Here is a 15,606-nt window from a genome sequence, read left to right as displayed (position 1 = left end):
TAGTGTTCACTGCAGTCATTTCCACCTTTTTAGAAAATCTACCCCATCTGTCCCTGCAAGTGCTTATCGTGGACATAAACATTAGCAATAACTTCATCACTCGTTGTCTTTGACCAATATTTCAATTCGTTGGATGATAAGCAAGTGTGACAAATGTGGAAAAAAAAAAGTAAGAAATCAGGATGACTGCAAACACTTTTTCACACAACTGTACATGTCCCTGTCACATTTTAAAAATCCAAATCAATATAGTATCTTAAGACAGTGGTTACCAACCTTTTTTTTCTGGACACCCACTATTGATTCTACCATGAGTATCTCCTTACTCATACTGCACGTTTGTGATTCATGTTTTATGATTACCGGTAAAACTAACAGACCTGCCTATTGAATTAGTCATTTGAACTCTTTAATTTGAAGATTTGCTTGGAATATAGAGTGAACATGGAATGACTAAGAATATTTACTGTAATTTCTCAAATAATGCACAGATCTTTCAAAAAAATATTTTCAAAAAGTCAATAGAGCGCATTATATTTATGTATGGATAAAAAATACAATCACATTGTATAGTAGTATACAGGTACTTAGAGGGGTAAAAAAAAATATATATACAAATACATTTCGGTATGATATTCAATGTGTTATGTTACACATTTACATATATATCTATATCTATATATATCTATATCTATATATATTACAGCAATGTGTGCCACCAACCTGAACTCTGACCTTATGGAAGCTTGTCATTTTACGATCGTTAGCGTAGCATATTTGTTGCTACTGTACCAAACATCAGAAAAGATTTTCTAAAATGTTTCCTCACAAGTGCCATGGATGGCACAGAGCATGACATGCTCTGAGAGCAAGATGGAATGTTCATGATGCAATGCAGGAGGCACCGTAACTGGACCAAGTCATCAATGAGTTTGACAGTGATGCACCAAAAGTAGTTATGATGGATATTTTTCAGGTTGGAGATGAGTCAGATACTTCTTTTGAAGTCTTGCCCAAGGATGTGTAATGTAGTGGATAAACTGCACTATGCACAAGTGTTTTTTTACACACACATTTAATGCAAAAAAAGAGTAAATTTGTGGTGCGCATCGTACATTGGTAGAAGGGTCTTTTTTATTTTTTTAGGTTAACTTTAGGGGTGTGCATTATACTTCAGGACGCATTATCCTCGAGAAATTACGGTCATTGTCTTGAAAATGTGTGTACACAAAATGTGTGTATATATTTTCACACACAATTTGATGGGTTACTTTAAAAAAGTAAACTGAAACAATTACCTGTTAAAAATCTAGTTAGTAAAAATGTATTCTGATACAGTTATTAATACTTGTTAATGAATTTAATGTGGTTTAAGGACTATTATATTCAATATAACCTGATTACTTACTTTTTATTGCTTCAGTAACAAATGTGGTTTAATTAAAAAAATAAAATTAAATAACAATGCACTATTAGCTGTCTTTATCTGGTCAATTTGGTCTTGTGAATGTTTGATATGTATCGTTTAGGTGTTTTTTGACAGAGGAAGCCAGTACATCCCGACTAGGATGAGGAAGATTGTGCTGACAAGTTGTTCACCATGTTGCAGATACAGTATGAATAGAATGATAGATTGATGGATAAATTGAGGAAAATTTAAAACAATTGCTTAATTTCTTGAAGAAAAACATTTTTAAACTTTCCCCGAAACTAACTCCTTGCTTGGTGGCGTGAGAAAGTTTTGACCCGCTTCTCAAATTCTGTGTTTTTTGCATAGCTTCCCCACTTCAAGATAATAAAAATGTAACCATCAGACAGTAAAAACCTTCAAAGTTACCTGGCCCTGTATGAAAATGTAACTACATCCTTTGGTAAATCATGAATTAATTGTGGCTTATCCAAATTTAGGGTGAATTGTCATTCATTACTCCCAAGCCTGATTACGACCAGACCTGTTTCATCAAGAAATAACTTAAACAGCATCTGTCCAAACATAATTGTCGGACAAAAGATATACTATAGCCACAATAAGATGACATGATCCCAGGATGTACTTTTCAAGCAGCCAGTCTCTCATGATCGGGGGGGGTGCTATTGTGTATCGTCGCTGCGATGTGTGTGTGTGTGTGTGTGTGGGGGGGGGGATTTTTCCACTGGACTGTGTGAATGTCATGGTAATTATGGAATGTTTTATAACTCTCTTTATAGACCTTTTTGGAACAAACCAAAACAAAGTTCAGCAAGCACTATAAGGGAATGAATTTGTCCAAGATCACAACTACAGTTGGACTGAACAGTAAGTGGGCTTTTGCATGTTTGGTTGTGTAATTATACAGGTGTGCCTTGAGAGACCAGTGACCCAAATTACCAGTGTCTATAGATGCAACATGTCAGTTTTTTGTTTTGACTTGTGAGCACAAAGTCAAGATATGAGTGCTGTATTGTGGCAGAGATGTCAACTCATTTCCCTATCAGCAGCAGTTTGGCAAATATTGAACAATTCATCAAAAAAAGAGGGTTGAAGCCACTCATAGCTGAATTTTACTGTCATGCGAAACAATACAAATATAATTTACATCTTGAATATGAACCAGCTTTGTCTTATAAGTCAGTTTAATGCTAAGAAACAATGCAAAACGCGACATTTTAACCAGCATTGATAGTTTTTTGAAGCAACACATTTATAGTTAGATTAACAATACATAACACTACATCAGAATCAGCTTTATTGTGAGGCAGACACTTTAACCAGTGTCGCATATTCTTTATAATCTATTTTAAAAAATGGTTTATATTTCAGAGTCTACAGGAGTACAAGAAGTCTTCTTTGTTTGTCTACATGACTATAGTATTTCTGTAATTTCTAAAATAATGCACAAGATTTCCTCAAAAATCTTTTCAAAATGACAATAGAGTGCATTATATTTAGTTATGGATTAAAAATAATGAAGAAAATCACATTGTAAAGTTGTATACAGGTTCATAGTGTGGTACAAAAGAAGGTATACATTTACATTTCAATATGATATTCGAGCTCTTAAGATACACATGTATTATGGTAATGTGCGCCACCAACCTCAGCTCCCTGACTCGTGGAGTTTGCCATTTTACAATTATTAGCTCAACATATTTGTTGTTCCTGGACCAAACATCAGCAAATGGACAAAGATTATTATTAATGATAGTTGTACAGACAATTTGTTGAAAAACAATACAAGTACAAACCTTGCAAAATAGAAATACAGATAATTCCTATTATTTTGAGTTTATGGATAGCAGCAAATTGGTGGTGCGCATTGTTCATTGGTAGAAGGGTTTTACTGAATTTGATATATATATAATATAATTTCACAAGTACACTCAAACCTGATTACCAACTTATTGAATCAAGAAATCACTTAAATAGAAACTGGCAACAGTGGCAAACCTTCCCATTAGTGGATGACCATCTAAAATTTTCCAAGAATGCGACGACTCATCCAGAAGGTCACAAAAGAACCTCAAACAATATCTAAAGACCTGCAGGCCTTGGCAGGATTAGTTAAGGTCAGTGTTCATGACTCTACCAGAAGAAATGCCCTGGCTAAAAATGGCATCCATGAGGGAGAGTTCCGAGGAGGGAAAAAAACCCTACTGCCAGCAAAGAATATAAAGGCTCGTCTCTCATTTCCCAAAGAACATCTTGATGATTCTCAAGACTTTTGGAGGAACATTCTGTGTACTGACAAGTCAAAAATTTAACTTTTGTGAAGGTGTGCAGCCCATTACAGCTGGTGTAAAAATGGCACAGTATTTGATTAAAAGATCTTCATGCCAACAGTGAAGTATGGTGGTAGTAGTGTGATGGTCTTTGGGTCCTTTGCTGCCTCAGGAGCAGGACAACTTTCTGTGATTGATGGAATAATGAATTCTGCTGTGTACCAGAAAATTCTGAAGGAGAACTTCCGTGCCCTCAAACTCAAGCACTTTTAAATCATGCAGCAGGACAATGATCAGAAATACACCAGCAAGTCTACCTCTCAATGGCTAAAAAAAAAAAAATTCGGGCATTGGAGTGGCCAAGTCTGGATTGAAATCCAGTTGAGAACCCCCTGTGAAATGTGAAAAACCGTGAAGTAGGACCGCCCACCCCACACACACAACCCGGGAATTTTCATGTGTACCTGGGTACCAGAATGGTTAAAATATGTAAAAGGTATTTAAACTTTACATAGTTGAATCTAGGATTACAACAGTACACATATTTACTTAAATCTGGAATTATTAACAAAGGTTTGATCTTTTCCTACAACAGTCTTCTGACTGTGTTCGGGAAACGCAGGGGAGACACACACACACACACACACACACGGCGAAGGAGAGGCTAGTGGAGGCTTTAAGTTAACTCACCTGCAGCATTGGAAAATGACGATCGTAAACACGGTCCTTGAAGAAGTACGCATAGCTGTCCTCTTCCAAAAATGGCCTTTTTCATCCACGTTAAAAATGTGCGCCCGCCATTCAGGAAACTTTCTCCACGTACTGATGAGCAGCATCATGCAAAGGCATGTTTCTGAGGCTGTATATTTTTAAAAAAAATTTCAAACCAGCCTTTGCTGGTCAAAAAACCTGATCCTCGAGGGGGAGAATCACAATGCAGGGTCCAACAAGGTGAAAAGTGCCGTGTCCGGAGCCCTGGAGGACATCCCACTAGGTCCCCGCGGTGCCCGCGCCATTTGCTGCACGAAGTGGTTGATTCCTCCCGATGTGTCCCAAAAAGGATAAAAGTGTTCCCAAATAGGAGCCAATTCCTCTTGCTGGATCCATCAAGGAAAAATGTGCCTGCGGGATGACCACCTCTCGGGCGCCACGGAGTAAGCTTTCGCTGGGCCACAATGCTGACGTGGTACAGTATTGCAACTACATAATCAAAAAATCTTGTGGCTTGTAAAAAAAAAAAAAAAAAAAAAAGTTATCACAAATCCAAGACTAAGATACAGTACATATGCAGACAGTCAACAGCGTGGAGGAGACATGCATAACAAGGAAATGGGTGGGACAAGGGAAGTTGCCACTTGTGCTCTTATTGGTCGTTATCGTACCAGGAACCAATCCATTTGTTTTTTTTTTTTTTTTTTTGCTTCATTGTTCAACATGTTGCGCTAGCGATGTGCGTATGTATCAATCCCCCTCACGTAAATATAGTACTTAATGTAAGCCAATCCGGCTTTTTGTGGGGAAGGGGGGGTGAAAATAACGCGATGCAGTGAATATGTAATGGGTGAAACTGCAACGTAAAGAGGGATTACTGTATAGTGGAGAACAATTATGGGAAAAAAAAAAGAGTAGGACAAAACTTCTCCAGAGCGATGTGAAAGACTCATCACCAATTATTGTTCACACTTGATTTCACTTATTGCTGCCAAGGGCGGCACAACCCATTATTAAGTTAAGAGGGTAATTTCTTTCTCATAGAGTCTGAAAGGTTTGTAGTTTTTTTTGTGCCTTAATAAATTGAATTGTCGTTTGAAAACTGCAAGAACAGTAATTCAACAACTGCCTTGTCTCAAGTGTTTGGTGGAGGGGGAACTATGTTGTGGGGTTGATTGTCATGAGTCAGGCTTAGCCCTATAGTTCCAGTGAAAGAAAGTCTAAAGGCTTCAGCATACCCAAGATATTTTGGACAATTCTTTGCTCCAAACTGTGCACCAGTGCACAAAGCAAGGTCCATAAAAACATGGATGACAGAGTGCAGTGTGGATGATCTTAACTGGCCTGCAAGTCATAACCTTATTCTGATACAAAACCTTTGGGTTGAATCACTACAGAGACTGAGAGCCAGCCTTTCTTGTCCAATATCAGTGTGTAACCTCACAAATGCACTAATGGATGAATGGTAAAAAAAAAAAAAAAATCCCATAGACTCATTGCTGAACCTTGTGGCAAGCCTTCTGAGAAAGGTTCAAGCTGTAATAGCCTAAAAGGCTCTCCCAATGTCATATTGAACCCTATGGGTTAGGAATGGCATGTCACGTAATTTAATATGTGATTTAAGGCATGTGATATGATGTCAAATGCGTTTGACAATGTAGTGTACGAATGCCTTGAATTACAAGCATGGTCACATAATGAATTATAGTCGCATCTCTATGCTCTACTGTAGTCTTGTTTTCAATTCCTGCTATATTATTCGTGCTAATTTTAATCCTTTACAGTTGGAACTATTGACGTAGGAAAGGCACGTCTAATGTTCTGGGATCTTGGAGGCCAAGAGGAGCTGCAATCTCTTTGGGACAAGGTACGTGTTTACTCTCAATAACCACCATCAATGCTGCTTGACTTTCAAAAATATTTTGACTTCAAATCTGAAAATCCTGAAACTTCTATGGCTTTAAGATGTTTTATCTTCCCCTATCGTTATGCACATCACATTATGGTGGAATTTCATGTAGAAATTTCACAAAATGATCTCTTCAAATTTTGATTTTACCTGAGGACAACTTTGCCTGGTATACACAGAATCGGCCTGTTTTTGTGGCAATTCTAATTCCCCTTTCTTGACCAAGCACATTCAAATGCCAGATAATCTTAGCCTTTATAAAATTATCTGAAAAGATTCTCAGGTCTGATGTTAAGAGTTGATCCTTCCCAATTTTAGACTCCAAAACAGATGGGGCTAACAATCTCAAATAATGACCGCGTTCAACATTTACCGTGGCTTTACGAAGCCGTGGCAAGAGAAGCTGGCCCTTGGGATTTGAAATATCATCCCTCTGGCAGAGAAGGAGCCTGAGCTGGTATGCGAGGTTGAGATGTTCTCATTAGATATAAACAGGCTCACCACACACAGCTTCGGCTCTGGTACCAGTCTTCTGAAGAGGGGTTAGACTCTCCTCCAATCTAGAGTTGCCCATAGTGAGAGGCACCGAGCAGGTCTGGGCATACTTATTTCAGTCTGGGTCGGCATCTGTCTGTTGGGGTTTGTTTTTATTACATGTTTTAAATGTTTTCTTTCTTTGTATTCAAATCATTTTAATCATCAGAATCCACTTTAATGGCCAAGTATGCAACAACACACAATCATGAAAAGCACATTGAATTACCTTGAGTATGATATGAGGTATATAAATAAATTTGCTTTTTTTTTTTCTTCTTCTTTGCTTTACCTCAGTGGATGACATGTTAAGCTCCTCCTCCAATGGGTCCTGAGTATTATTTCTGCCTATGCACCAAACAGCAGTTCAGCGTACCCACCCTTTTTGGAGTCCTTGTAGGGAATGGTGGAGTACAGACTCCCTCGTTTTAGTATCCCTGTTCTGTTATTGGACATCTGTGTTTGTCTCAGACTGAACATAACAAACAACATATTCAGAGATGAGGGTGTCCACAAAGGGAGACGCGGAGGACGACAGGTAAACACATCTGCGTCGCAGTTCTTTGGACCCAGGTTTAAATCCAGGCTCACCTGTTTGGAGTTTCCATGTCTCCATGTGCTTGTTTGCATTTTCTCCGGTTTCCTCCCACATCCCAGAAATATGCATGGTAGGTTAATGGAAGACTAAAAGTTGTCCATGAGTGAGTCTGGAAAAAGTGCCCTAGTGTGCCTTGTGATCGGCTGTTAACAAGTTCAGGCTGTACCCCACCTTTTGCTCTTGGTTGGCTGGGATAGGGTCCATCATACCTGTGACCCTAATGAGGATAAGCAATGTAGAATATTGGATGGGTGGTTGTCCACATGTGCACTTGGTACCAAGACACCTTAGCCTGCAGATCAATGATTGACTTTATGGTCATGTCATCAAACTTGCTGCCATGTCTTGCACCCTCCAGTGAAGAGAGGAGTGGAGCTGTCAATTGATCACCACCTGTTGGTTAGTTGTCTCCGATAGTGAGGAAGATATAGGTCAGATCTGGGAGACTCAAATAAATTGTGAGGATCTACTGGAATGTCTGCCAGAGTCTACTGTCAGAAGGAGCTTCAACTCCCACCTGCAGCAAAATTTCAACCATTTGGCGGGGAGGTTTGAAGCCAATTTGACCATGTTCAGCTCTTCCATTGTTGAGGTGGCTGATCAGATCTATGCCACGAGGTAGTCGGTGCCTCTCGTGTCAATCCCTTAACCCGTTGGTGGACAAAAGCGGTAGGGGATTCTGTGAAGCTGAAGGAGTCCACTTGGGCCTTTTTGGCCAATGGGACTCTCTCAGCTAATGAGTACCAAGCGGAACATAGATTTGTTGGTCATTGAAGTAAACATTCACTCGTTCAAGGAGTTCGGCGAGGCCATGGAGAATGACTTTCAGATGACTTCGGACTTAAATGAGTGCGCCATCAACACTGTGTAGAGTAGGGCTGAGGTGCCGGCGACCTCCACCAGGCAGGTTGTGATTCTGCGGGCCGAATGCTTTGATGATCTCCTCAATCCACTGACACGCTTTCCCATTAGGAAGCAGAGTCAGGGTACTGTAAGGTGTGCTTTCCTATCTCTGGGGTTGAATTCATCAGTGTGGTCAAAAAGCTCTTCGGTCTCAGGGTCTCCCAGAGTTCCTCAAGGGTTTGGGTGTTATGGGGCTGTCCCGGATGACATGCCTCTGCAACATGGACATCAGGGACAGTGCCTCCGGATTAGCAGAGTAGCAGTCGACCGAAGGGCAAGTTCCTACTCTCCAATAAAAAAAACTCTGCCTCCCTGGTAAGATCCATTCAGGCATCCTGGAGAGGAGGGTCCATCAGGAAGTCATATCTCTGATTGATGAGGAAGAGTGTGGTTTACATCCTGTCAATGGAACAGTGGGCAAGGTCTCCACCCTCAGCAGGATTCTCTCGAGGGTAGATGGGAGTTTGCACAATCAGTCTGTTTTTTTGTGACTTGAAGAATACATTTGACAATGTCCCTCAGGAAGTCCTGTGCTCCAGGAGTTTAGAGTACCGGAACCCCGGATACCGGCTGTTTGGTCCCTGTACAACTGGTGTTAAGTCTTTGGTTCCCATTGCTGGACTTACTACAGTAAATCAGATTGCTTTATTTTTTTTTCCAGTGAGTTGGACGTGGCTGAATACTGGCCTAAAACTAAGCATTCAGAACATTTACACAACAAACCCATTAACAATGTTTGTTTTATATTTAGTACTATGCAGAGTCCCATGGAGTTATCTATGTGATAGATTCAACTGATGAAGAACGACTCTCTGAATCAAAGGAAGCGTTCGGTAAGTCACCCTAGACACGGTACTGGGTTTCCAGCTGGCTTTTATACATTTTGGGTTATTCATTTAACCATGGTAGAAAATGAGCAATGCACTTTACTTTAGTTTTAGCCATGATAGTGTCCGGAAGTCTGTTACTAAATTTTCCCATCGAGCTCCAAAATCTCGAGTTAATCATAAAAATCAAATTTGGTAAACAGTTTTAGAAAAAGCATGTCAATTACCTTATTTTACACGACACTGTACAGTGGCGACGGAAAGTATTCAGACCCCATAGATTTTTCACTATTTTGTATTTCAGCCATTTGCCAAAATCATTTTTCAATGTAACCCTCTGGGGGCACAAACCAGTGCAATCTATAGGCCGGTCCCAAGCCCAGATAAATGCAGAGGGTTGCGTCAGGAAGGGCATTCTGCTTAAAACTTTGCAAAACAAATATGAGCGTTCATCAAGAGAATCCCATACCGGATTGGTCATGGTCGGCCGTGGTTAAGAACGTCCGCCCCCGACACCACTACCTGCAGGGGCGTCTGTGGGAATTCAGCGACTGTGTGTAGATGACAAAGAAGAGGAGGAAAGCGGATTCCTAGGCAGAAGAAGAAGAGGAATGCACAGAGCCTACAACTGAGTGTAGAGACTTTGAACGTTGGGACTTGGACAGGAAAAGTCCAGGAGTTGGTTGACATAATAATGAAGAGAAAGGTTGACTTATTTATTTATAGAGAAGAGTTCGCAAAGGAAGAAGTTTAGGGGCACGGTTTAAATTATATTAGATGGGAAGAGAAATGGAGTAGGGGTTATTTTATTTTAAATGAGTCACTATTCAATTATTGGGTGACTTTCTTTTGAGTTAAGCTTGTTTGTTTGACTTAATATCACAATATTGATTTTATTTAGATTTAGAAAGTACTTCTTCTTTTCCTTTCGGCTTGTCCCGTTAGGGGTCGCCACAGTCTGTCAGTTTCCATCTAAGCCAATCTCCTGCATCTTCCTCTCTAACACCAACTCCCCTCATGTCTTCCCTCACAACATCCAACAACCATCTCTTTGGTCTTCCCCTCGCTCTTTTGCCTGGCAGCTCCAGCCTCAACAGCCTTCGACCAATATACTCACTATCTATTTCCTCTGGACATGTCCAAACCATCGAAGTCTGCTCTCTCGAACCTTGTCTCCAAAACATCCAATTTTGGCTGTCCCTCTAATGAGCTCACTTCTAATTCTATCCAACCTGCTCACTCCTAGTGAGAACCTCAACATTTACATTTCTGCCGCCTGGAATTCTGCTTCCTGTTGTCTCTTCAGTCCCACTGTCTCTAATCCGTACATCATGGCCGGTCTCACAACTGTTTTATTAACTTTGCCCTTCATCCTAGCAGAGACTCTTCTATCACATATCACAGCAGACACTTTCCGCCAGCTGTTCCAACCGACTTGGACCCATTTCTTCACTTCCTTACCACACTCACCATTGCTCTGAATTGTTGACCGGAAGTATTTGAAGTCGTCCACCCTCGCTATCTCTTCTCCCTGGAGCCTCACTCTTCCCCCTCCACCCCTCTCATTCACACATATATTGTTTTACTTCAGCTAATCTTCATTCCTCTTCTTTTCAGCGCATGCTTCCATCTTCCTAATGGCTCCCCAACTGCTCCCTGCTTTCACTGCATATCACAATATCATCTGCCAACATCATGGTCCAAGGAGATTTCATTCTAACCTCATCTGTCAGCCTATCCATGACCACAGCAAACAGGAAGGGGCAAGGAGCTGATCCCTGATGGAGTCCCACCTCCACTTTAAATTCTTCTGTCACACCTGCGGCACACCTCACCACTGTTCTGGAGCCCTCATACATGTCCTGTACTATTCTAACATATTTCTCCGCCAGCCCAGACTTATGCATGCAGTAACACATTTCCTCCCTTGGTGCTCTGTCATAGGCTTTCTCTAGATCCACAAAGACCAAATGTTGCTCCTTCTGACCTTCTCTTTACTTTTCCACTAGCATCCTCAGGGAAAATAATGCATCTGTGGTACTCTTTCCAGGCTTGAAACCATACTTCTGTCCTGAGTCTAGCCTCCACAACACTTTCCCATGACTTCATTGTGTGGCTCATCAACTTTATTCCTCTATAGTTCCCACAGCTCTGCATATCGCTTTTGTTCTTAAAAATGGGAACGAGCACACTTTTCCTCCATTCTTCAGGCCTCTTGTCACCCGCGAGTATTCTCTTGAATAAGTTGGTCAAAAACTCCACAGCCACCTCTCCAAATTGCTTCCATACCTCCACCGGTATGTCATCAGGACCAACTGCCTTTACATTTTTCATCCTTTGTAGTGCCTTTCGAACTTCCCCCTTGCTGATCATTGCCACTTCCTGATCCTTTACACTTGCCTCTTCTGCTTTTCCTTCTCTCTCATTTTCTTCATTGATCAACTTCTCAAAGTATTCCTTCCATCAAGTTAACACATTTCCATCTCTATCCTTAATCACCCTTACCTGCTGGACATTCTTCCCATCTCTATCCCTCTGTCCGGCCAACCTGTAGAGATCCTTTTCTCCTTCTTTCGTGTCCAACCTGGTGTACATGTCGTCATATGCCTCTTGCTTAGCCTACGCCACCTCCACCTTTGCCCTACATCTCATCTCAATGTATTTCTTTCACCTCTCATCAGTCCTCTGTGTCCCACTTTTTCGCTAATCTCTTTCCTTGTATGACTTCCTGTATTTTAGGGTTCCACCACCAGGTGTCCTTCTCCCCTTTCCTACCAAAAGACACACCAAGTACTCTCCTGCCTGCCTGAGTGTGTCTCACCTCTTTCGAGAAAAGCTGCACAACATTCTTTCTTTCTCAACTTCCACCACATGGTTCTCTGCTCTACCTTTGTCTTCTTAATATTCCTACACACCACCATCCTATGCTGTCGAGCTACACTCTCTCCCACCACGACCTTACAGTCAGTAACTTCCCTCAGATGACATCATCTTCATAAGATGTAGACCACCTGCTTGCTTCTACCTCCACTCTTGTAGGTCACCCCATGTTCCTGCCTTTTCAGGAAAAAGTGTTCACTCCTGCCATTTTCATCCTTTTTGCAAAGTCCACCACCATCTGTCCCTCAAAGTTCCTTTCCTGGATGCTGTACTTAGCCATTATTTGTTCTTTGCCCCTGTTTCCTTCACCAATATATCTATCACAATCTGCACCAATCAAAACTCTCGGTCTATCTGGGATGCTCAAAGTACTTCCTCTTGTTGCTTCCAAAATTTCTTTCAACTCAAGGTCACATCCAACCTGTGGGGCATAGCCACTTATCACATTATACATAACACCCTCAATTTCAAATTTTAGCCTCATCACTCGATCTGATATTCTTTTCACCTCCATGACATTCTTAGCCAGCTCTTAATTAAAAATAATGCCAACTGCATTTCTCTTCCCATCTACTCCATGGTAAAATAATTTAAACCCTGTTCCTAAATTTCTCGCCTGACTACCTTTCCACCTCCTTTCTTGGATTCACCTTATATCAACCTTTCTCCTAATCACCATGTCAACCAACTTCTAAGTTTTTCCTGTCATAGTCCCAACATTCAAAGTCCGTACACTCAGTACTTAGCTCTGTGCAATCCTCTTCTTCTTCTGCCGACAAATCCGCTTTCCTCCTCTTCTTTGTCTTTGACTCACAGTAGCTGAATTTCCACCAACGCCCTGCAGGTTAGCGGAACCGAGTGTGGGCCTTATTTATCAGGGCCAAAAACGATCCGGTATGGTATTCTTAAGATAAACACTCATATTCGTTCGGCACAGTTTTACGCCGGATGCCCTTCCTGACGCAACCCTCTGCATTTCTCCAGCTTTGCGACCGGGTTACAGATGGCATTGGCTTGTGCCCCTGTAGGACTGAATTTTATTTAGATGTTAACTGCAAAGGCAATTGTATGTAATGTATTGATCAATCTCTTTTACTTGGGCAAAGTGCATTGAACATACTTGTATTCTGTAGAGTATAATTGAATTTGAAAGTCAGTCTGTTCTAATTTACTCCTTTCTCATCTCATTCCAGAAAAAATGATCAGTAGTGATGTGTTAGAAGGTGTCCCGCTCCTGGTACTGGCCAACAAACAGGACATATTGGTAGGCTGGAGTTATGTTCAGTTAAATGCACAACATGTTTTTTACTCATATACAGTGCCTTGTTAAAGTATTCTTTTAAAGCTTTCGCCACATTTTAGGCTTAAATTTTTTGTCAAGAATCAACAATTGGGACAGAAACATGAAGTGGAATGAAATTTATTGGATATTTTAAGATTTTTTTAACAAATAAAAACCTGAAAAGTGGGGCGTGTAATATTATTAGGCCCCCTTGCATTAATACTTTGTAGCGCCACCTTTTGGTGCAATTACAGCTGCAAGTCGGTTGGGGTGTGTCTCATTCAGTTTTGCACAGAAATTCTTGCCCATTCTTCCTTGCAAAACAGCTCGAGCTCAGTGAGGTTGGATGTTTGTGAACAGCAGTCTTCAGCTCTGCCCAAAGATTCTCGATTGAATTTATGTCCAGACTTTGACTTGGCCATTCTAACACCTGGATATGTTTGTTAACCATTCGATTGTAGATTTGGCTTTATGTTTTGGATCATTGTCTTGTTGGAAGATAAATCTCCACCCAGGCTCTGGTCTTTTGCAGACTCCAACAGGTTTTCTTCCAGAGTGGTCCTTTATTTGGCTCCATTCATCTTCCCATCCATTTTAACCATCATCCCTGTCCCTGCTGAAGAAAAGCAGGCCCGACCCATGGGGCTGCCACCACCATGTTTGACAGTTAGTTTTTATGGATATCTTTAAGAAATGGCTTTCTTCCCATTCTTCCATAAAGGACAGATTTCGGCAGTGTACGACTGATTGTTGTCCTATGGACAGACTCTTTCACCTCAGTTGTAGATCTCTGCAGTTCATCCAGAGTGCTCATGGGCCTCTTGGCTGTATCTCTGATCAGTCTTCTCCTTGTTAGAGGTGAAATTTTAGAGGGACGGCTGGGTCTTAGTAGATTTGCAGTGGTCTGATATTGCTTCCATTTCAATATGATTGCTTGCACAGTGCTCCTTGAGATGTTTAAAGCTTGAGAAATCTTTTTGTATCCAAATCCCGCTTTAAACTTCTCCACAATAGTATCTCGGACCTGCCAAGTATGTTCCTTAGTCTTCATGATGCTCTCTGCACTTTAAACAGAATCCTGAGTCTTATCACAGAGCAGGTGCATTTGTATGGAGACTTGATTACACACAGGTGGATTCTATTTATTATTATCAGTCAACATTGGTCAAAGACAAAGAAGAGGAGGAAACCAGATTTGTCATCAGAAGAAAAAGAGGAATGCACAGAGCCTGCAACTGAGTGTGGGGACTTTGAATGTTGGGACTATGACAGGAAAAGCTCAGGAATTGGTTGACATGATGATTAGGAGAAAGGTTGATATATTGTGCATCCAAGAGAGCGGGTGGAAAGGTAGGAAGGCTAGAAGTTTAGGAGCAGGGTTTAAATTATTCTACCACGGAGTTGATGGGAGGAGAAATGGAGTAGGGGTTATTTTAAAGGAAGAGCTGGCTAGGAATGTCTTGGAGGTGCAAAGAGTATCAGATCAAGTGATGAGTCTAAAATTTGAAATTGAGGGTGTTATGTATAATGTGGTTACCGGCTATGCCCCACAGGTAGGATGTGACCGAGAGTTGAAAGAGAATTTTTGGAAGGAACTGGATGAAGTAGTTCTGAGCATCCCAGACAGAGAGAGAGTTGTGATTGGTGCAGATTGTAACGGACATATTGGTGAAGGATACCGGCGATGAAGAAGTAATGGGGAAGTATGACATCCAGGAAAGGAACTTTGAGGGACAGATGGTGGTGGACTTTGCAAAAGGATGGAGATGGCTGTAGTGAACACTTATTTCCAGAAGAGGGAGAAACTTGTAGTAACCTACAAGAGCAGAGGTGGAAGCACGCGGATGGATTATATTTTGTGCAGACGATGTAATCTGAAGGAGGTTAGTGACTGTAAAGGTGGTAGGGGAGAGTGTAGCTCGACAGCATAGGATGGTGGTGTGTAGGATGACTCTGGTGGAGGGTAGGAAGATTAAGAAGACAAAGGTAGAGCAGAGAACCATGTGGTGGAAGTTGAGAAAGGAAGAATGTGGTGCGGCCTTTCGGAAAGAGTTAAGACAGGCTCTTGATGGACAGCAGAAGCTCCCGGAAGACTGGACTATTACAGCCAAGGTGATCAGAGAGACAGGCAGGAGAGTACTTGGTGTTTCTTCTAGTAGGAAAGGGGAGAAGGAGACTTTGTGGTGGAACCCCAAAATACAGGAAGTCATACAAGGAAAGAGATTAGCGAAGAGGAAGTGGGACACTGAGAGGACTGAGGAGA

At 41.3% G+C, this 15,606-nt stretch overlaps 1 protein-coding gene across 1 annotated transcript in view; it reads left to right on the top strand.

Annotated features, from left to right (window-relative positions):
- Window positions 1–15,606, top strand: part of arfrp1 (ADP-ribosylation factor related protein 1) — a 28,572-nt gene that overhangs the window by 8,879 nt on the left and 4,087 nt on the right. The window contains exons 2-5 of the mRNA XM_061831338.1: window positions 2,209–2,296; window positions 6,195–6,277; window positions 9,106–9,187; window positions 13,255–13,325. Of these exons, the coding sequence (XP_061687322.1) occupies window positions 2,209–2,296; window positions 6,195–6,277; window positions 9,106–9,187; window positions 13,255–13,325 (324 nt within the window). The remainder of the gene's footprint in view (window positions 1–2,208; window positions 2,297–6,194; window positions 6,278–9,105; window positions 9,188–13,254; window positions 13,326–15,606) is intronic.

Source organism: Syngnathoides biaculeatus, chromosome 10 (assembly GCF_019802595.1).
Source record: "Syngnathoides biaculeatus isolate LvHL_M chromosome 10, ASM1980259v1, whole genome shotgun sequence".
Classification (NCBI taxonomy): domain Eukaryota; kingdom Metazoa; phylum Chordata; class Actinopteri; order Syngnathiformes; family Syngnathidae; genus Syngnathoides; species Syngnathoides biaculeatus.
This window is presented reverse-complemented; position numbering and strand designations above follow the sequence as displayed.